At 45.3% G+C, this 22,523-nt stretch overlaps 3 protein-coding genes across 13 annotated transcripts in view; 1 reads left to right on the top strand and 2 right to left on the bottom strand.

The window, feature by feature from the left end:
• The window catches only part of TMEM116 (transmembrane protein 116), a 153,006-nt gene that overhangs the window by 102,566 nt on the left and 27,917 nt on the right, over positions 1-22,523 (top strand). The gene's annotated exons all lie outside the window — the stretch shown is intronic.
• Positions 1,532-4,766, bottom strand: ADAM1A (fertilin alpha subunit). Its single transcript, NM_001082701.1, is given in 1 exon segment — positions 1,532-4,766. A coding segment is annotated over 1 exon segment (2,760 nt). The 5' UTR covers positions 4,606-4,766; the 3' UTR covers positions 1,532-1,845.
• The window catches only part of MAPKAPK5 (MAPK activated protein kinase 5), a 40,065-nt gene continuing 28,762 nt past the window's right edge, over positions 11,221-22,523 (bottom strand). For 4 of the 11 annotated variants that reach the window (XM_051826831.2, XM_008272243.4, XM_070066229.1 and 1 more), the window contains 6 exons: positions 21,737-21,924; positions 19,848-19,968; positions 14,696-14,826; positions 14,312-14,433; positions 13,221-13,325; positions 11,467-11,660 (listed from right to left, as the gene is read on the bottom strand). In XM_051826831.2, coding sequence (XP_051682791.1) covers positions 11,566-11,660; positions 13,221-13,325; positions 14,312-14,433; positions 14,696-14,826; positions 19,848-19,968; positions 21,737-21,924 — 762 coding nt within the window. In that variant the 3' untranslated portion in view covers positions 11,467-11,565. Of the gene's footprint in view, positions 11,661-13,220; positions 13,361-14,311; positions 14,434-14,695; positions 14,827-19,847; positions 19,969-21,736; positions 21,925-22,523 lie in introns of all 11 variants that reach the window. The other 7 variants (XM_051826832.2, XM_051826834.2, XM_070066230.1 and 4 more) reach the window with 4 other exon arrangements.

Genomic DNA, 22,523 nt, shown 5'->3' with positions numbered 1-22,523 from the left:
GACTGGGGAAAGAGAGTGGCAATGTTTTACTTCTCAAACATGTCAGGTGCCACCCAACTGTCCTGTATATTGGGGTCAGTGACAATGCATCTTTTGCCAGAACAAGAAGTCCCACCCCTGGCAGTCAGATGGAGAAATTGGGTAACAGGAACTGGATTATCCCCCTTCCCTTTTGTTCCTTATCAGAAGAGAAGGAGGGAAGAGGAGTGAAGGAAACACATACACTGAAAACAGGGAAGAAAAGACTAAAGTAAACCATGTGGAATTCACACAGGGTGGACAATTAGAAGAGGGTTACAGCAAGTACATCCTGTGAGCTGATGCTCAGGAAATTACCTGAGACTTAGGACTGTTATTCAGACACAACAGTGTTGCGCCTGAGAAAGACTTTGCTTGTGACTAGGGTCTAGAAACCCCCATATATGAAGACTGGCTCTGGTTAAATCACTCAACTTGGTCTACATATACTGAGCACCTACAGTGAGCTGCGCCCTGTAAACTAAGTAAGATGCCAGCTCACCCCTCCATGCTGTCAGGATCAGCAGGGGAGAGGACACCAATCCATGCTGACGACACAAAGCAGTGGCTTCAGGAGAGATGAGTGCATCCATTTGTAAGGTTTTTGTTACATTAGAGTGACTGAGAAAGAAGCCAGGCTCTGGGTAATCAAGGATGTATCAGCTGTCTTCCCCATCACTTTTTCTTTATTGAAGTAGAAAGCTCATGAGGTCATGGAGAATGCTGATGTGGTCATCCCTGGGGAGGGTTGCAGGTTCCAGCCCTTTGCAGCTAGCTCAAGGACCGACTGTTTGATCTCTGTTTCCTCATGGACAGGGTAGAAGTTCCCCTGGGAAATTGGCTTAATTAAATTAAGATAATAAATGTAAATCTGTTTAAAATGGTACCTGGCACAGAATGGGTTATGTGATTATTCTTCCTTTATGCTTACATAAAGAAATAATTACTAAATCAAAAGTTCTTCTACTTCTAATTGGGGAGATTCCTATTAACTTGTAGTGTAGAAAATAGAAACTTTAATAGAAAACTCTAGCACAATGAAAGTGAAAGAAAGAAAGGAAGGAAGGAAGAATTAATTCCCAGCATGAACTCACCATTGTGCAATGGGAACCTTGTCCTTGTGGCCTTTCCTTTTCTCCTAGGTTGAGTTTGTCAAATCTTTATAAGTCAGATTTAGTCTCTTCTACAGAGCCCCATGTGGACTAGGCTGTGGATTCTGAAGTAATGCTTTATTGGAACAGAAGTCTTTTAATTATTTTTAAAAATCACCTCTGTTTCCTGAATAGAAATCAAAAGGGAATATAGAAGTATTCAATCATATAATAATATTTCTACCCAATGGGTAGTTAGACTGGGATGAATAACCTGTTGATAACAGTATAGTTATATTATGTGAAACAATGTGATGGAAGATGGCATACCCTAAATATTTTAGGTGACACAAAATTGGCCCTATTGAAGCAAAATAATAACAGCAAGAATTCATGAAAAGAATAAAATTGTTTCATGAAATGTGAAAAAGCCAAAGTAAAGAATATTTTATGTACAATTTCATACATGAAATATAACCTCTTTACTAAAATGAATATTAAATGTGGGATAATCTTCCATATTTGAATCTTTCTGCAGATATACAGTCCAGTCAGAGCCACTGCAGTCATAAATTCTCATTTCACTTTTGCTTCTTGGAGCTTTTCATTCCCACTCAGTGGTGGACAAGTTTAATGTATTTGACTTCATCCTCCACTGAATTTCTGCTGGTTTTTCACGGCCTTCACCTGCTTCCTCTTTGGGTGCAGACTCTTCTGGAGCTTCTGGTGATGAGGACTACTGTGGCGGTGGGGGCGCCTCTGGCGGTGGAGGCGCCTCTGGCGGTGGGGGCGCCTCTGGCGGTGGGGCCGCCTCTGGAGGTGGGGGCGCCTCTGGCGGTGGGGCCGCCTCTGGAGGTGGGGGCGCCTCTGGCGGTGGGGCCGCCTCTGGAGGTGGGGGCGCCTGTGGCGGTGGGGCCGCCTCTGGAGGTGGGGGTGCCTCTGCGGGTTTGGGTGCCTCTGGTGGTGGGGCCTGCTCTGGAGGTGGGGCCTGCTCTGGAGGTGGGGGCGCCTCTGCGGGTCTGGCTGCCTCTGGTGGTGGGGCCTCCCTCGCTGGGGGGGCCTCTTGCTGTTGGGGGGCCTCCTGTTGTTGAGCAGGTTGCTCTGGTGGTGGGGCCTCCACTGACTCCTCTGAGGGGAGCTCTTCTGAGGACTCCTCTGATTCCTCTTTTGACTCCGCTATTGATACGACTACTGACTTGACTTCACTCCAGAGGTAGGAAAGTATAATTAAAACACACAATACTATTATAAGAAATATAGGGACCACGAAAAATAACACATTCAGGTTTTCAGATTTTTTCTTTTTTGTGATACGACTGCTATTTGTACTTGAACTTATATTTCTATTATATGGCTTGCCAGGGGGTCCACTGTCCACACTACCTCCAGTTCCTGGATTTCTGCAGTCAGGAGGGGCATAGCCACTGTCACAATGGCAGTGCCTGAAATTGTTGCAAACTCCTTTCCCATAACACATTTCATCTGCTTGGCAGTCAGAGTTGGGTGCCTGGTAAACAACGCAAGAGTGATCCTTGCAGACTTTATTTAGGGCACAGTAAGTGTTTCTCTGCACATCTCCATAATCAGAGCTACCGCTATTGCTGTCGATGCTCCAGCACCAGTCATCTTCATAAGCAACCTGGATCACTGTGTGCTGGGGTAGGATTTGTGGTAAGAGCTTAACTTCGGTACATATAAGTTTCCCACAAAATATGTTTTCATCTGCACATGGAACATATGATGATTGAAGTGCAGGTGGACTGCCACAGTTTCCAAACCTGTCCCCTTTGCTGTTCATCAAAACGTAACATTCTTCTGGGGCAGATCTTGCAGGTATTCCGTATATATTCGAGCATTGCTTATCAGGATTCATACACTGCCCCCCAAGGCAGCGGTAAACTCTGTCACAGGGTGTGCCATCCTGCTTGTAGGCATCTGGAGGGCAGCTGGCAGACTTACCACTACAATACTCCGGGAGGTCACAATTACCCCGGATAGAGCGACATAAAAACCCCTTTCTTCTGTACTTACAGCGGAAGCAGCAGAGTCCATAACCACACTGTGCGTTGTCTTTGAGTCTACACATTGAATCACAGCATGGGTCAAGTGCACAGTCAGAGCCACAGTCGCACTGCTCTGGTGTCTCCACCACACCGTTTCCACAGCGGGAAAGCCTGCGCGTGCGGCTTCTATGCCGTGGCTTGTTAAATAGGCAGGCTCCTCGGTGTTCACGAAGGAAGCGATAGAAGTCGTCAGAACTGCAGTTACTGAAGCTACTTTCTTTAGTGATATTCTCACCCATGAGACAGAAGGGCTGATTTTTACAAGTGCAGGCCGAGTGGTCATGCTGAATACCCAGGTTGTGCCCCAGCTCATGGGCCATGAGCGCTGCAAACAGGAGGATGTCTTCGTGATGGAAGGACTCCACAGCTGCCGCAAAACCGCTTGAGCAGGCGCCGTTGAGAAATGCCTGGCCCGTGTTCTCTCCAGGATGACGGCCGACAATCATGTGAGCAACATCATGCCTCACACGGTGGACGAGCTGCTCTTGTCTCCAGCTGTTGAAGTTCCTGAGTGTCACTTGTAAGTCCGCTGCAACCTCTGTCAGGTCCCCCTCAGTCCAGATCTCCATTCCAGCCAGTACCACCTCTGTGTTTATGCCCCTCGTGAAGCTGTTGGCCAGAGCAATGATGTCCATGACCCTCTGAACCGTCTCACTGACGTTACGGCCCCACATCTGGAACCGCTGGTTGTCGACCACAACAAACATCTCCACATACTTGGTGTGTGACCACAAGTAGGACAGCGCCTGTGGGTTGTGAAGCTTCCTGCTTCCCTGTTGCCGGCTGGTGGACATCCCTTGACCGCCTTTGGAAGTGACACTACAGGAGACGTGAGCTCCGTGTGCCATCGTGTACAACGCATGTTCAAACCGTTTGGAAGAGAGAATGGGCTCAATGCTATAGGATGTTTCCCCCTTAACCAGGACGCCCCTGAGGCCCGAGCAGGTGTTGACAGAAACAAAGGAACCTGGCACCCCGTCTATGTAGCCTTCATAGTAGCAGTTGCGTGAGATGAAAAGCATTTCTTGCCCTAGCACCCTGTTGTGATAGCTGTAGACTGGGAAATCATCCACAAAATAGTCTCTCTTCACATGTAGGTGAACCAGCTGCTTCTGGCCTTGCATGAATAGTATGTAGGATGCCTTTTCTCCAGGTTTTTCACTTCCCTCAACTGTCAGACTCTCAGGGATGACCATTTCGTAAGAAGAATAATGTACCAATTCCATGTATATGCTTGGGAGAAAAATCATCCCCCAGAGCAACATGGTCCCCAGTCTGACACGTGAAAGACCTGGCACTAGTCCCAGCCTCAGACCATTCATCTGGGGAACCCAAGATTGAGGCGCTCTTGTAGCCCCATTCAAAACCATGTGGGGTTGCCAGAAGGAATACAGGGAGGAGGAGGATACTCTGGCTGAGGCTGTCGCCAGCATGACCCTAGTAAATCTGTTGGTGATGCAGGACCTCTGTCCAGCAGCAACAGCTCTGCATGGCAGACAGGATCAGAGACAGGTATTAGTGTCAGGTCAGTGCTGGCTGTAGAAACAGGGGTTACTGACTGCTTCTTAGACTCACAGCCTTCTTTTTCGATTTGGTTATACTTAGTCTTTCTGATCTCTCTGTCGTCCCTCAGGTCATTCGTAGTTGGTGGTATCCTCCCGCACCATCAGCTTCAGTTTCCTTGGTTACAGTCCATTTGACATCGTGCAGGGATGTATTATGAAGGACTGCAAACTCTATCCATAGGACGATACCTTGAGAGAGGAAACGAAATCTCCAAACCTTCCTCAACAGGGCCACACGGAACACTCCTCCCCTCCCCTCCTGTTGTCCGTTACTCAGCTAACACTGAACGTTCCAGACCTGGGGCTTAAAGACCTCTTTGGTGGGCATACCTCATTGCCCATTTCCTCTCTTCCAAAACTCTCCTCCTGTAACACATGAGCCTATTAATCCAGATTGATCTTTTCTGCTCAGTGAGGCATCACAGATGTGTATGTATCTCGAAGACCAGTCTCTTAGATCTGGCAAGTGAGGTGGCTGCCCTGTGCCCCTACACAGACACCGAAGTTGGTTACACATCAGGGAGGGACAAGTTCTGCTATTTTTTAACTCATCAAAATTCGCTTACTCAAATTCTGTTAATAACACTGCCCAATAGTATATGTTAGAGATGCTAACTCAGTAGTCCTATTATGTGTGATTGTCATGGGCATATTGACTACTACCCCTAATGCCACAGCACTGGCCCCTTGGATTTGGTTTTGATGTAGATTTCCTTGGTGTATTTAGCAGAATAAATTTAAATGGTAAATAGGGCTTAAATTTCCTATTTCTTGCCCAATTTTTATCCTGTGCATTCTAAAATGCACTAAAACAAGGCTTTACATCTTTTATCTTGCATAAAAATAAGCTTATATCAAGTCAGATATTTAAAGCATTTAACTTTTTTTTACAAGATTTATTTATTGGGCTGGCGCCATGGCTCAATAGGCTAATCCTCCGCCTTGCGGTGCCGGCACACTGGGTTCTAGTCCCGGTCGGGGCGCCGGATTCTGTCCCGGTTGCCCCTCTTCCAGGCCAGCTCTCTGCTGTGGCCAGGGAGTGCAGTGGAGGATGGCCCAAGTGCTTGGGCCCTGCACCCCATGGGAGACCAGGAAAAGCACCTGGCTCCTGGCTTCAGATCAGCGCGATGCGCCGGCCGCAGCACGCCGACTGCGGCGGCCATTGGAGGGTGAACAACGGCAAAAGGAAGACCTTCCTCTCTGTCTCTCTCTCACTGTCCACTCTGCCTGTCAAAAAAAAAAAAAAAATTTATTTATTGAAAGGCGGAGTTATGCAGAGGCAGAAAGAGAGAGGTCTTCCTTGCAATGCTGGTTCACTCCCCAAATGGCCACAATGGCTGGAGGTGGGCCAATCCAAAACCAGTAGCCAAGAGTTTCTTCTGGGTTTCCTGCATGGGTGCAGGGGCCCAAGGACTTGGGCCATCTTCTGCTGCTTTCCCAAGCCATAGCAGAGTGCTGGATCAAAAATGGAGTAGCCAGGACTTGAACTGGAACCCATATGGGATGCTGACACTGCAGGTGGCGGCTTTACCTGCTATGCCACAGTGCTGGCCCCTTTAGCATATAAGATTTATTTATTTATTTGAAAGTCAGTATTACAGGGAGAGAGAGAGATAGAGAGAGATCTTCCATCCGCTTTGTCCACTACTTGAATGTCCTCAGTGGCTGAATGTCCTCAATGGTGTGCCAGCTCAGGCCAAAGCCAGAAGCCTAAAACTCCGAGTCTCCCACATGGGAGCAGGGGTCCAAGCAGAGTTACACAGACAGAGGAGAGACAGAGACACAGAGAGAGAGAGAGAGAGAGAGAGAAAGTCTTCCATCCAATGGTTCACTCCCCAATTGGCCGCAACAGCCGGAGCTGTGCCGATCCGAAGCCAGGAGCCAGAAGCCTCTTCTGGGTCTCCTCTTGGGCCATTTGCTGCTGCTTTCCCAGGCCATAGTGGGGAACTGGATTGGAAGTGGAGCAGTCGGTTCTCGAACCAGCGCCCATAGGTGATGCTGATGCTTCAGGCCAGGGTGTTAATCCACAGTGTCACACCGCCAGCCCCCCAAAAAATGTAGTGTATTTTCCAGGGCCGGCGCTGTGGCGCAGCAGGGTAACGCCCTAGCCTAAAGCACCGGCATCCCATATGGGCACCAGTTAAAGACCCGGCTGCTCCACTTCCCATCCAGCTCTCTGCTATGGCCTGGGAAAGCAGCAGAAGATGGCCCAAGTCCTTGGACCCCTGCACCCATGTGGGAGACCCCGAAGAAGCTCCTGGCTTTGGATCGGTGCAGCTCCGGCTGTTGCTGTCAATTGGGGAGTAAACCAGCAGATGGAAGACTTGCTCTGCCTTTCCTCTCTGTGTAACTCTGACTCTCAAATAAACAAATAAATCTTAAAAAAAAAAAAAAAAAGAGTATGTTCCTTGTATTAATTTGTGAAAGCGTAAGTTGAGGAATAGTATCTAAATGTTGGTCAAAGAAGTCAATAGATTTAAATCAGATCTTGTGCATCTGTACAAGTGCCATACCACAGTGCCAGCCCCAGCATATAACTTTTTTTTTTTTTTTTGGGACAGGCAGAGTGGACAGTGAGAGAGAGAGAGAGAGAGAGAAAGGTCTTCCTTTGCCGTTGGTTCACCCTCCAATGGCCGCGGCGGCGGCGCCAGGAGCCAGGTGCTTCTCCTGTTCTCCCATGGGGTGCAGGGCCCAAGCACTTGGGCCATCCGCCACTGCACTCCCTGGCCATATCAGAGAGCTGGCCTGGAAGAGGGGCAACCAGGACAGAATCCGGCGCCCTGACCGGGACTACAACCCAGTGTGCCGGTGCCGCAAGGCGGAGGATTAGCCTATAGTGAGCCACGGCGCTGGCCCCCAGCATATAACTTTTAAAATATAAGGTATAGGCCAGCGCCGCGGCTCACTAGGCTAATCCTCCGCCTGTGGCGCCCGCACACCGGGTTCTAGTCCCGGTCGGGGCACCGGATTCTGTCCCGGTTGCTCCTCTTCCAGTCCAGCTGTCTGCTGTGGCCCAGGTCCTTGGGCCCTGCACCCACGTGGGAAACCAGGAGGAAGCACCTGGCTCCTGGCTTCATATCGGTGCAGCGCGCTGGCCGCAACACACCAGCCATAGCGGCCACTTGGGGGGGTGAACCAACGGAAAAAGGAGTTTCTCTCTTTCTCTCTCTCTTTCACTAACTCTGCCTGTCTAAAAAAAAAAAAAAAAGGTATAACTACAGATAACTATCAAAAATGGGGAAATGGCCTATTTAATTCAGAAAGGAACAGTATAGTACCATAAGATCTCAGAAATCAACAGGAGAGCAGATTACATCATCATGTGTTCTCAATATTTAATTTCTAATACAGATGATAAAATATACAGTTAACAGCAAGAAAATTCAAACTTTCATAAATCCTTTTAGAAAAACCTATAGCAATAAAAAAGTTTAATGATTTACAGCTGGTTTTCTTTTCTTTCTGTATTTTATGTAAGAGCAAAGGCTCTCAAAATTATTTATTTTGGAAAGTATCAAAGATTTTAGGGTGTTTCCTAGTGTCTTAACCAAAACAAAGAGAGAAAATTAGGGAAAATCATTTGGTGAGATACAAATCAGTAATCGTGAATGAGGGATCATGAGCAAGTAAAGCTGCTGCCTGAGACAATAGCATCCCATGTGGTTACCAGTTTGTGTCCTGGCTGCTCCACCTCCCTGCTAATGCACCTGGAGAAGCAGCAGAAGATGGCCCAAGAGTCTGGGCCCCTGCACTCATGTGGGAGACCCAGATGAAGCTCCTGGCTCCTGGCTTTTGCCTGGCCCAGCCCTGACAGTTGTGGCCATCTGGGAGTGAACCAGCGAATGGAAGATCTCCCTTCTCTCTATGTCTCTCTCTCTCTCTCTGTAGTTCTTTTCAAATAAATAAATAAAACTTTTTAAAAAATCACCAATGAAAGAAGAGTTTTAAATGTAAAAATATTTAATTAAAATATCCTATTTTACAACTCTCAAAATTGTGCACATACATACCACACAAGATCTGATTTGAATCTGTTGACTCCTTTGACCAACATTAGATACTGTTCCTCAACTTGTGCTTTCACAGTTAATACAACAGACATACACTCTTTCTAAAAAGTTTTCTGGGGGCCACCTGCAATGCCAGCATCCCATGTATGCACTGGTTCAAGTCCTGGCTTCTCTGCTTCTGATCCAACTCTCTGTTAACATGCTTGGAAATGTAGTGGAAGATGGCCCAAGTGCTTGGGTCTCTGCCACTCACATGGGAGACCCAGATGGCTCCTGACTTCATCTTTGCCCAGGCCTGGCCATTTGGAGAGTTAACCAGTGAATCTCTCTCTCTCTCTCTCTCTCACTCTCTCTAACTATACTTTTAAAATAAATAAATTATTTTTTAAAGAAATCAAATTTCCCTATCTATGTCCTTCCAACAACTGATTTATGATAGGCATTCTCCTATGCTCATACAATATATCAGAAAGACATACAAGTTGTTCTATACCAAACAGACTTGATATAGCAAAGTCTAAAGGAATCTGAATCATAAGTTTTAAAAAGTATAAGGTTAGCAAATCATGTAGGAAAACTGGAAACTAACTTGCTACTATGCAAGAATTATCCTTATAGGGCCAGTGCTATGGCACAGTGGGTTAAACAGCCACCTGCAATGCTGGCATCCCATTCCCAGCTGCTCCTCTTCCAACCCAGCTCCCTGCCACTGCATCTGGGAAAGCAGGGGAAGATGGCCCAAGTCTTTGGGCCCCTGCATCCATGTGGAAGATCCAGATGAAACTCCTGGCTCCTGGCTTTGGCTTAGCTTTGGCCATTGCAGCCATTTGAGGAGTGAACCGCTGGGTGGAAGCTCTCTCTCTGTCTCCCCCTCCCTTCCTCTACTTCTGCCTTTCCAATAAATGAAATAAATCTTTTCTTAAAAAAAAGATTGCATTTCACTGAAAAATAGAACAGTGAGCCCTTAATTCAACTTACCACTGGATTTTCTGTCAGTAAATAGATAAAAAAAAATTTTTTTTTGGTTTTACTTTACTAACTCTTAGATTTGCCATCTTAAAAAAGAATTTAATATTCTTTACAGGGTTTCCATTTATAATAGGCATCAGTCATCTAAAATTAGTGAACCTTATCTCAAAACATATCTTTTTTTTTTTTAAGATTTTTTTATTTATTTATTTGACAGGTAGAGTTACAGACAGGGAGAGAGAGAGAGAAAGGTCTTCCTTCTGTTGGTTCACTCCCCAAATGGCTGCAAAGACTGGAGCTATGCCAATCCAAAGCCAGGAGCTAGGTGCTTCTTCCTGGTCTCCCATGCGGGTACAGGGGCCCGAGCACTTGGGCCATTCTCTACTGCTTTCCCAGGCCACAGCAGAGAGCTGGACTGGAAGAGGAACAACCAGGACTAGAACCGACACCCATATGGGATGCCGGCGCCGCAGGCAGAGGATTAACCTAGGGTGCCACAGTGCCGGGCCCCCAAAACATATCTTGAATTACAAAGTCTCTAAGATAAAAGGAAACCAGTGTAATAAGGTAATTCTTAAAAGATGCTTTGTGCTTTTATGATATATTCCCACCATTAATCACACATAATGCCATTGTGAATACATACTCAGCAAAGTGGAGTTAGAAAATAAGTTTAACTGTGAGATTGATTTTGATTGGAGAGAATATGGGATAAAACAGAATAATAGAGACTACTCATCCTTGCCTCTGCTCTGTGAGTTTGCCTCTTAGCTCTTTTATTTACCAATACAGGTACCCACCAACTGCTTAAAAAAACAACAAGAAACAGTGTGTTATGGAAGCCCATATGCACATCAGAAAATTAGAAAAGCCTTATTTTCATTTCCACAGTTGCTCTCTAGGCCAGAACCACACTTTCTGAAAATGCAAAGTATGGAACAAAATAAATATAGCCTAGAGGATTTCAAAACAAACCCAATCAGAAACATTACAGAAAAAAAGGGCAGCTTTAAGGGAAAAAACCAGATCATCTTGGATGCTAATCCAGTTTCTATTATATGTTACTTTTTTGGGAAGACCATCCCCAGAAGGCAGCCAGAGGAACAGGGAAAGTAAGTACGAAGCAATTAGGTTGTTGAGGGCTACAGGGCAAGAGAGGACCAAGGAGAACCTCAGGGAGGGGATAGGCTGGACAGGTAGAGTCAACTCTAAGGAGAATCCCATTAGATTTAAGACATACCAGTACCCTTTTAACAAATAGGACAGAGAAAGGACATGTTCCTCCTGTTCTCTAGAGAATTAGGGGCAAGAGAAATGAGGGCTCAGCTTCCTTCCTCTTGTCTCAGGGGAGTTGGCTCCTCAGGCCCAAGTGTGCATCCTGTGCATTCTAGTAGTGTCCATCCACAAAAGTTTTGATTCATAAAAATTTCTTGGCACTAAAGCTAATCTACCAATAGTGAAGAAAATAAACACACAGAGCAATTGAAACCAGATTCCACAGTACTTGATTCAACTGTTTACTAAGCAAAAGGTTCAGTATAATTGGTCCTGTATCTACCTCTGGCTTTTCTGCATCCTTTATTACAAATAAAACAAATCTTGTCTGAGAATATCATCTATCATCTTACAAATATATGACTAAAGAGTCCTAAAGTAATGATACATCTCTAGGAATGGAGCTTCTCTTAAAAACAAATAATTACTATTAGTAAATCTTATATCTAAATCTATATAGCAACTTTAAGCAATGTGGAAGTGAAATAATGATTTATTAATTTACATTAAAAATTACATTATACATTAAAGAATAATTTTTCAAAATGTTAAAAAACAAAGTTTGAAGCTGTCATTATTGGGATTCATGGGACGTGGTTTGCTCTTCTATCACTTGTTTCACAATTTCTGCCAGTTTTAGTCGATCTACTTTATCTGTGAATCCACGACCTGAAACCCAAGAAAGAGCAAGGTTAATTTTCAAACTGAGTCCTAACAGGGATACCTTTCCAGTGTCAAATTCACTCTCGCCAATGGAATAACCATCCCCACCACTGATCAAAAGCAGTTTAAACCTCCCATTTTTTCAGGTTACAATTGAATAGTTCCATTAACCTAACCGTTCACTCCAGTAACACACAAGCAAACCAGAAAGAGAGATCTTTGTACATCCAACAAAGGACTCACACCTAGAACACAAGAGATTTCAATGGGCACTTCAAGGAAATCTAAATGGTTGGGTAATGCAAATTAAAACACACCCTAATACCACTTCATACTAGTCAGAGTGACTAAAATTCAAAAAGTCAATAGCAAGAGTTGGCGTGGATATAGAGTAACCAGAACTCTCAAACACTGCTAGTGGAGGTTTATAAACTCATATAATCACTTTGGAAAACTGATGTAGTACCTACAAAAGCTAAACATAAACTGTATAAGCTATCAATTCCAGTCCTGGATATGTAAAGGAAATGAGTTCATCAACATGCTCATCAAAAGACACACACGAGTGTTCAGAGCAGCCCTTAATTGTTAAAACCTTGGAAACAACACGAATGTCCATTCAGTCATTTATGGATCTATGTAGTATTTTCAGACAATGAGTATGAAAGATTTGCTACACAAAACAACATGGATGGGTCTCAGAAATGTAACGTTGACTACAAGAGCCAGACATCAAAGAACAGCCTTGTCTGATTCTATTTACATAAAATACAAAACTCGGCAAACTAATCTGTAATGCTAGGAATCAGGACTGTGACTGCCCCTGAGTAGAGGGAGAGAAGAAATGAGGAGAGTGTGTGCTCCACTACATGATCTGTATGCTGCTTACAGGGGAGGGCTCACTTCAGGAAAACTCAGAGTGTACACTCTGTACCAGTCTTTTCCAGGTAAGGGAATGAGTAGGCTAGCACTTTGGATTTCTTATGGAATGTCCAAGGCAGGCCTGAAGTCAGAGTTTGCTCCCTTCCCTGAGCATCCTGGAGCTTGTTTAATATAGGCCACTAAACTGGAATGACAATATAAAAATCAGTTCAAAAAATGCTAATTAAAAAAAGGAAGAAAATGTATTTCTATATTGATTGCCTGGGAGGGGGAATTCAACTAGCAGCCCATGTGGGAAGATGTTCAGTGAAATGGCCCTTCTCTGAGAAAGGCAGAGCAGCAGAGTGGACTCCCTGGCTTCTCTTCTCCTTCTGGCATGTGCTGCTCATTTAATGACCTAGTAAAGAGCCCTGGCATCTGGGAGAAGTTCTGAGATCTGGGTTTTTTTGTCTTTCGTGCCTTTTTTTCTTCTTTCCCCCAAGTGGTTTTCATTTGGAAAAGACCGGATGTCCAGATATGTGTGGGCAATTAGTGTCGGGTTGAACCCTGCCCCATTAATACTGCAGTCACTCTTCTGCCTCATTTTACCTGAAAACAGCCCCCGAGGCCCCAAAAGTGATCCCACATATTCTAAACACAATCCTTCTGCAGCATTCCTGAGGAAAAGAGTGATTAAGCTCCTACCATTCCAGCTGAAGCTTTGCAGACTGTCTCTTAGGAGTTTGCATTCCCGGTTATACTTCCAAGCTTCCTGCATTACTTCATTCAACTTCTCGTCTTCATTCTCTCCTATTGGTAAGGATGAAGAGGAAGTTGCATTTGTCCTGCAGCACCATGGGATTTTAGTGTCAGAGATGGAAGGACTTGATATCCAACTGGTTGAGCAATGGCGATGAAATCTCCAAAACTTCACCAGACACTGGCTTTACTGACAGTTCCTACATTACATGAAGGCCTCTTCTGGTACTGACCACTACTACTCTGATAGCCTGACACAAATCCCCTGACGGTCCCAGAGTCTCAGTACTGGAGAATGGCAAATAGGGAGTAACAGACACTAAGGCTGAGAAAAATACTGGACCAAGAGAAGGAGGGCAAACAAGACTGAGTAGGCTAAACTCATTCTCCTAAACTCATTTCTTACTTTAGAAGGTTCACTAAGGTACACTATATGAATTTTCTTAACACATGAGAATTCTAGGAAGAACAGCCCAACATTTTCTGGCCTCATTCATTTGCTGAGAAAACCCTGTTGTGCCCCATTGAGCAGAGACAGAATACACTGAAAGAAAGCTCTCACCCCAAAGGAGGCGTGTGTGAGTCACTACCCATGACACAAGTAGCAGCAGGGGCCAAATCTAAGTAAAGGAGGTGTCCTCTTCACACTCACAAGCTAATGGAAGCCTCGTCCTCTAAGGGCTCTGGGATGACGCCTAATAGCCTACACCTTGATCCTGACCCTGACCATATTTTCCATTCTCCACCCCTACCCTGTGCCCTTAGTGTCAAACTACGAACACACAAAATTACATGCAGTGCCTTACTGGCAATTCAGCCTAAACTAGAACTATCACAGAAAACCAAGGCATCGAACTTATCACATTTCTGAATTCACACTGTCCACTCTTTGGCAGGTACAGAGTAATTTATACAATGTACTTATTTTCTTAAAAGACAAAGATGAACAGACAACCCAGATTAAACCATGGCTTTTATGTGTATGCACACATGCACACACACACACACACACTCAGAGCATTAGTAAATGGCATGACCTTTACCAGCCTGTGGGAGAATACACTGGGCAATCACATCTCGGAGCTTCTCCAAGGCAACATTTGAATCTTCAGCGCCATTCTCTTGGTCGTGGATATAAACACCATCCTTTGGCTTGGTGCTTTCAAAGTTTGGACGAGAGGTAATAACAAAGTAAGACCCCAGAACCCAACTCTGAACGGATACTAAGTGTTAATGTAAGATAAGAGATTTTTCAGATACATAACTGTAAACTATGTCCATATTATATTGCTATTTTAAAAAACTTTTTCTCCCCACCCTCTTAAGAGGCAGAAAAAGAGCAGACCCCTGGCTGAGCTTTCAGAACCCAGCACTCAACGATGCCAGCCATGACAAAGAATTGAAGACATAAACTCAGATACCCAAGTAGCTTCCTCTTCCTCAGAATGGGGTTGTTCACCGAGTGCAGGGGTTTGAGGCTGACTTTCAGGTCCTGAATTCTCATGTTGGCCAACTGCTCCGCGTGAGCCTGCTGGATTCCCGCCACCACCGCCTGGAGGCAAACATGGCATCAGTGTTTCTCATCATTGCCAAGCATCTAAAAAGCCAATCTAATGTGGGAAGGCGAAGCCCAAGGTACTAAGAAGACAATTGCACTCTTGTGCCAATGGTATACAAAATTCTGGTAAGGCTCTTCCCTGTAGCTCAGCAGGGCCCAGTGAACACCAGACCAGACCAGAGGCTGCACTACTGCGAGCCCTTCTTCCCCAAGGAGAGCTGCAAAGACGAGGACACACATGAGGCTCAGGCTCACAGCGCCTGGCAAGAGCAAGTGTGAAAGAGGCAGGATAATCACAACAGGAGGGCTGCGCGGCTGCTACCCAAGAAGCCTTGCAGACTGGCATTTAGTCACTGCCTTCACAGCATGGACAGTCACCCCAGAACCTGACAGTCTCACTAGGTAAATATGGGCAAGCCTGAGGAGCAGACCTTCAATAACTGAGGCCACAGCCTGATCAATACACAAGCTAATGAAGTTACAATGAGAAATAACTGCCACGGAGTCTGGCACTCTCGAAGTCTGGTCTTTATGGCCAGTGTGTGTTGTCACTATGCACAGACTAATGTGGAGAGCCAAGAATCAGTCAAATGGCTTTTAAGAATGAGACAATCCCATTTTTAAAATTTATGCAGGATAAACTGTGTGTGTGTGTGTGTGTGTGTGTGCACGCACACGCACGCGTCCCCAGAAAAAGATCAGAAAGGATGCACCAAGATATCTGAGGGAAAAGACTGCACTAGGTGGCTGGCACTGCGGCTCACTAGGCTAATCCTCCGCCTTGCGGCGCCGGCACACCGGGTTCTAGTCCAGGTCGGGGCACCGGATTCTGTCCCAGTTGCTCCTCTTCCAGGCCAGCTCTCTGCTGTGGCCCGGGAGGGCAGTGGAGGATGGCCCAAGTGCTTGGGCCCTGCACCCCATGGGAGACCAGGAAAAGCACCTGGCTCCTGCCATCGGATCAGTGTGGTGCACCAGCCGCGGCAGCCATTGGAGGGTGAACCAACAGCAAAGGAACACCTTTCTCTCTGTCTCTCTCTCTCTCACTGTCCATGCTGCCTGTCAAAAATAAATAAATAAATAAAAAGACTGCACTAGGGGAATAAATTGGAACTTCTGGTTTTGTTTTGTTTTATTTTATTACTTTTTTTTTAAGCATGTTTCATGGTCGGGCATTTAGCATAGCGGTTTGGCACATCCTGTGTTGGTATGCCTGGTTCAAGTTCTGGCTCTGCTCCTGATCCAGTGTCCTGTCAAGGCACATTCTGGGAAGGCATCAGATGATGGCTTAATACTCAGGTCCCTGCCACCCACATGGAGACCTGGCCCAGCCCTCACTGTTACAGACATCTGGAGAGTGAGCCAGTAGGTGGAGGATCTCTATTTTTCTGTTTCTCTGTGAAAGGAAGGGGAGGGGAAAGGAGGGAAGGAAACAAAGAAGGAACGAAAAGTGAGAGAAAAAAGAAAAAAGAAGTTTTTAAAAATAGCACTTTTTATGCTAGCATTTTTAAAAAATGTATTTGAGAGGAACAGAGATAGAGCTCCCATCAGCTGGCTCATTCCCCAGTATCTGCAATGGCCAGAGGGGACACAGTGAGGAGCTGCGAACTCAGCCCGGTCTCCCTTGTGGGTGGCAGGAACCCATCTACCTGAGCCAATACCAATACCCACCAGGGTCCACCTTAGCAGGAAGCTGGAGTCAGAAGCTGGAGACTAGACTCAAACCCAGGCACTTCAATATTAAGAGGCAGGGCTCTGAACTGCTGACTTACCCACTAAGCCAAATGACAGCTCTTGCTTTTTATTTTATACCTCAGTATAGTCTGAATGATACCAACATTTAAAATATGACCAATTTATAAAAGTAGTCCCTTGTTGAGCAGTCAATCAGATGAGGTAGAGTCTGAACTCATTTAAGGTCACTATATACTCATGGCCAGCCCCGGCTACACTGTCATATACCCTAGCATGTGTCTCCTCATCAATAATGGTTCAATCAAAAAGATGGAGCAGCTCAATGTCATGAGCTCAGGCCCCTAGGTGGGGCACGGATGGGTGTTATTCAGCATCTGTATCGAGGACACTTTCCTGCATTTCCAAACATGACCGACCCACATCTGAATGCCAGGATGTCTTTAGAAATGAGAATCCCCGGTCACATTGCAATTTCGTCTTCTAGGCCAGGGAGTCACTCCTTCTCATTAAGAAGATTCTGCATATCCAGATTTGGCTTCATTCTGATTTTTAAGTAACTCCAGAAGGCAATGTTATCTCCTGATTTCCAAGCTCTTGAGGAGTGCCACACCTCCTCATGTGCTAACAACCAGGATCTGTGTGATCCATTTAGATTTGGGAATGACCACACCATCTCCAGACTACTAAGCATATTTAAACCAAGAAGACAATCATACATAATTCAAAGAGGTGACAGAGAACACAGTTCCTTCCAGCTGTTTTCCATGCCCTAGCTAAACTTAGCATTCTTTTTTTACCATACATTGATTCTTTTTCACACTTGAACTACATCCCTTCAAAGCTAGTAATGCTCAAGACTGTCACTGCCTTGACTTCTCAAGTGCACTTTGGTCCCACAGCCTGCACCTCATTCATTTGAATGTCCCTCTGCCACTGCTGAGAGTCTCCCCTTCCCCAGACCAGCCTCCTTCCTAATCTCTCACTCTCTTTGTCAGTAGTATCAGCTGATAGGCCACCTGCTGTCTCCTTATATTTAATCAGCCAACAAAAACGATAGAAATTTTTCTTCAAAGATATTGAGGCTATTCATTCATCTCTGCTTCTCTGTCCCCAGAGCTACCCCTTAGCTTCCAGATCACTGCAGAAGTCTTAGGTTGACAAGTCTGCAAGTCTAGCTGGCCAGCCCTAAAGATCTTCTCAATGGCAAAGTTCTTCTCAAAAATCTATCATGAGGGACCCACATTGTGGCGGGGTGGGTTAAGCCATTGACTGTGACACCAACATCCCATATAAGTGGAGGTTTGCATTCTGACTGCTGTACTTCCAATCTAGCTCCCTGCTAATGCACTAGGAAAGGTAGCCGACAGAAGATGGCCCAAGTGCTTGGGCCCCTGCCACCCACATAGGAGACCTAGATAGAGATGTGCACTCCTGGCTTTTGCCTGGCCCAGCCCTAGCCAATGCGACCATCTGAGCAGTGAACCAGTGGGTGGAAGACTGATAGATCTCTCCCTCTTCCTCTCTAACTCTCCCTTTCAAATAAATCTTAAAAATGACTTTTCTTGTTAAAAAGATTTATTTGTTTATTTGAAAGTCAGAATTGCAGAAAGAGAGAGGGAGAGACAAAGACTGGTCAATCTTCTACCCTCTGGTTCACTCCTCAAATGGCTGCAACAACCAAGCTGGGTTAGGCAATGTCAGGAGCTTCCTTTGGGTATCCCACATGGGTGGGAGGACTGAAGCACATGGGCCATCTGCTGCTGCTTTCCTAGAAGTGTTAGCAGGGAGCCAGATCAGAAGTAGAGCAGCTAAGGCTTGAACCAGTGCTATATAGGATGCCAGTCTGCATACAGCAGCTTATCCTGCTGCGCCCCAGTGCTGGCCCCCATGTTTTTACCATAAAATGTTAAATGTTAGAGAAGCTATATGTGTTTGTCCTGATTGGACATTACACAGTATATACGTGTACAGAAACATCACATGATATTCCATAAATATGTAAAATTTTATGTACCAGTTAAAAGAAAATATTTTTAAAAAATTTTAATCTACCATGGCCTCTCAGTTACATCCCACTAAGACTTAAAGCCTTTGATCAATTTGCAGAGGCCGGTCCTGCCACACCTACCTCACCAACATTCATTAGTGAGGCCAGGTTGTCTTTCCCACCAATGCACAACAGTCTCCGAACTCTACACTCCTGTTGCTCCCCATGCTTGGGCACTTAACACCAGCCACTCAAATTCTTCAAGGACAGCTTATGCTTAAACTTGTTTTGAAAGAGCTCAGAAGCTGCTATATAGTAAAGAGTTAATGGCCTTTTTCACCAAGATGGCGCCGAAGGTGAAGAAGGAAGTTCCTGCCCCTCCTAAAGTCGAAGCCAAAGTGAAGGCCTTGAAGGCCAAGAAGGCAGTGCTGAAAGGCGCCCACAGCCACAAGAAGAAGAAGATCCGCACGTCCCCCACCTTCTGGCGGCCCAAGACACTGCGCCTCCGATGGCAGCCGAAATACCCTCGGAAGAGCGCCCCCAGGAGAAACAAGCTTGACCACTATGCCATCATCAAGCTCCCCCCGACCACGGAGTCGGCCATGAAGACAGAAGACAACAACACACTGGTGTTCATTGTGGATGTCAAGGCCAACAAGCACCAGATCAAACAAGCTGTGAAGAAACTTATGACTGACGTGGCCAAAGTCAACACCTGACCAGACTGACGGAGAGAAGAAGGCGTGTGTGTGCTGGCTCCTGACTAGGATGCTCTGGACGCTGCCAACAAAATTGGGATCATCTGAACGGAGTCCAGCTGGCTCATTCTAAATATATGCTTTTTTTCACCATAAAAAAAAAAGAGTTAATGAATGTGAGGTGCTTTGCTTTCTCTTTGGGCAACTGACACCTCTTCAAAGATGTTCTCTTTTTCCAAATTCCCATAGCAGTCACAGAAAATGTAACATGAGATTCCAATGCCTGTTGGTGTTTCCTCTGTTCGTGGTTATTGGCCTTGCCTTCCCAACTAGTCTTGTTTAAATCCCTTGGTGATGGAAGGGTATATTATACTTCTCTGCATCCCCAAATCCATAGTACAAATATGGAGGATATTCTTTTGAGTGTTCCCTTAGTGTATATTTATTGGGCCTTGACCTGGTCTTTCATGGAGAGAAGTCCTTTATTTCACATTCTAATTTTCAGGAAACCAGAGATGTTTCTCTGGGAAAAACTGCTTGTGGTCCTTTGTTTTGCCTTTAACCCCTTACTGAGTCTGGCCCCAGCATTCCTTTTCAACACAGCCTTTTCAGGCAACAGAATAAGCATTATTCAAAACCTTATCCATCATCAGTTGAGCAGACGGTAGCACATTATCCAGGGCTTCGGTGGAGTTGAGCCAAGGGTGGTCCAAAACTCCCTCGATGGTGAGTCTTTCCTCTGGCTTGACTTTCAGGAGCCTGTGGAGAAAAAGCCAACAGTGCTGCCATGCTCAGTTGCTCCCAAAAAGCCATAGGAAGTTCCTGGGTCTGGCTCTCAACACTCTGACTTATTCTGACTTTCTACCAACTCCTGCAGAAGCATGCTTTTGCACCTGCAGGTGGGGGTGGAATTCCAATCCCCAGCCACTTGTTGTATGGTACAGTGACCTGAAGTGGTCTTTTCTAGACTGACAAAGTAGAAAAACATTGTAGGAAAAGGTTTAACCCAGTGATACTTCAAACTGAGTTCTAGGTTCAGTAAGATAATCTTACATATACCTTATAGTCCCTTATAATTTAAATCTCCATATTGAAGTTTCTAGGACAATGGATTTTATTTCCAAAAGAAACTCAAAGTTCTCTTTTGACTGATAGTAGCTGCAAAACTAGATGTAGCGTCATGTGGTTTTGAAAAGCAGGGTGCTACCCATGATAAAACTTATTTGTTACCACATGGCAAGACATGAATTCTTTATTCCAGATATAGTCAAAGAATAAAAATCTAGGGTTTCTGAGATGGGAACAGCATTTCCTTCTAAGCCTGAGAGATTCCTTCTGCACCTCCCACTTTCTGCTCCTGCTTCTTTACCTCCTGTCCATTCATGCTAATGCAACTCCTAGCTCACCTCAGCATTCTGCAGCACCTCCTCCTTCCAGTTACATATCCCCCATTCGAAATGTCAGTCAGGACATGCCTAATTGCTCTTTTAAGGTTCTCTGCAACCTTCTTCTGGATCATTCTGAATAAACAGTTCCAGATTTCTAAAGAAGCTCCCAAAGCTGAAAGAAGATAATCATTGTTGCATTCTATAGAAAGCTGGCAAAAACCACTTACAAGCTGTCGAGGTTTCAGTTAAATAGCCAGAAACACAGCATGTGAAGATAGGTGATGATTGAAACATCAATCCCACTCTTCTAAAAATTGTCCTTGCATATTCTAGAAAACAGTCCCTTTTTCTAGCACATAGACCAACTGGGCTCGCTCACCTTTGAAAAGGAGTAATCTCCATAGAGAAATGGCTATGCTGTCAGGGTTCAATTCCCAGGGACCTTTTTTTCATTAAAGATGAAGAAACTGCTCAGTGAAGACCAAGCAGTAGGAATAGCTGAGCAATGCCCATGGGCAGCTGAGCTTCCCATGTAAGTGGTCATAAAAAGCAACTGTACCTCAAATTTCAGGTCTGACTTCTTACCTAGTGCTTTCTCTACCAAAGGATTCTGAATATCAGCTGTCTTGAGCTACTCATTAACTCCAGTTCTTAACCAAATACTTCTGGCCTAATATATCTCAGAGAAAAAACTGGCACAGGGAAGGCAAGAGGCAGATGTCCAGGCCTAACAAAACCAGACTGCAACAATTTCCAAGGAATGAAAAAGCCACCATGTCGTCCTCATCTCAGCACCCCAGTTCAGGTTCCCAGCATCATGTCTGTCCCAAAAGGCGGGCACAGGAAGGAGGGTGGGTCAGGGGGCTCCCACCTGGTGTCCTGAATTAATGCCCACACAGACTGGCTGCAGAGGGTCCTGAGCTCACAGCCCTAAGGATAAAGTCTAGAAGTGAAGCAGGAAGTTTTCACAGAGGTGTGGACACTGAGAACTCTCTCCTCAGATTCCAGGGATAAGATTCTCGTGCTATTAAATAGGAAGGAATCTACTGAAGAAACAAATTACTTTACCCACCATTCACTTGTACTCCCACCAGCTCGAGGCCCTCCTGGCCTCCCCACCCAGCAGCCCAGGGACTCACTTCCTCACAACGTCTTTGGCCATCTCCGAGATCTGGCTCCACTCTTCCTCTGGAAACTCAAAACTGCCTGTCATGATCTTTCTCCGCATATCCTTTGGGATCGTCCGGCTGTGGTGTTTGGAGTAAAAAGGGGGATATCCGCACAGCATCACGTAGATAATCACCCCTAGGGACCACAAGTCACAGCTCTGAAAGCAAAAAAGAAAACAGTCATTCCTACCTAAGGCAGAGCCCCGAAGTGAGGCCCCAGGACAGGCTCAGGAATAGCCCCTAACATACACGGGCTAGTATCTCCCACAGTCACTTAACAGACTGGACAAAAGTTTCACACACCTTAGGAGAGCTAACCTTTCCATCCATATTTTTTATATGCCAACACTGCATATTTTTATATGTCAACACTGCATATATACATGCACATTCTCACACAGGGTAGTCTGGGATAAAACAGTCATTTTTATTCTCAGTGTTTAAGTTCAAGATACTTTGCCTCTCTAGTCAAAGAAGTAACTGATATCAACCAGTGTTGTTGTGAAATGTACTCTGTAAAGCTGCATAGGGCTGAGGGTATGGAAATAATGTGGCTAAGACACATGTACACTGACCTCATAATATAGCACAAGCCATTGTGTAAAAGCCAAAAACAGTCTGACCTAGATCAGGGAGAGCCACTAGAGGGAAAAACAGGTGGTCTAAAATAATTTTTTTGGCCCAGAGGACTTAACCCCATTTGTGAGAACTTCTACCATCTCAGGGGAGACGATATCAGAGAAAGAGAATTGCTGCC

Source organism: Oryctolagus cuniculus, chromosome 21 (genome assembly GCF_964237555.1).
Source record: "Oryctolagus cuniculus chromosome 21, mOryCun1.1, whole genome shotgun sequence".
Taxonomy (NCBI): domain Eukaryota; kingdom Metazoa; phylum Chordata; class Mammalia; order Lagomorpha; family Leporidae; genus Oryctolagus; species Oryctolagus cuniculus.
The sequence above is the reverse complement of the archived record's forward strand: the minus strand, read 5'-3'. Positions and strand labels throughout refer to the sequence as shown.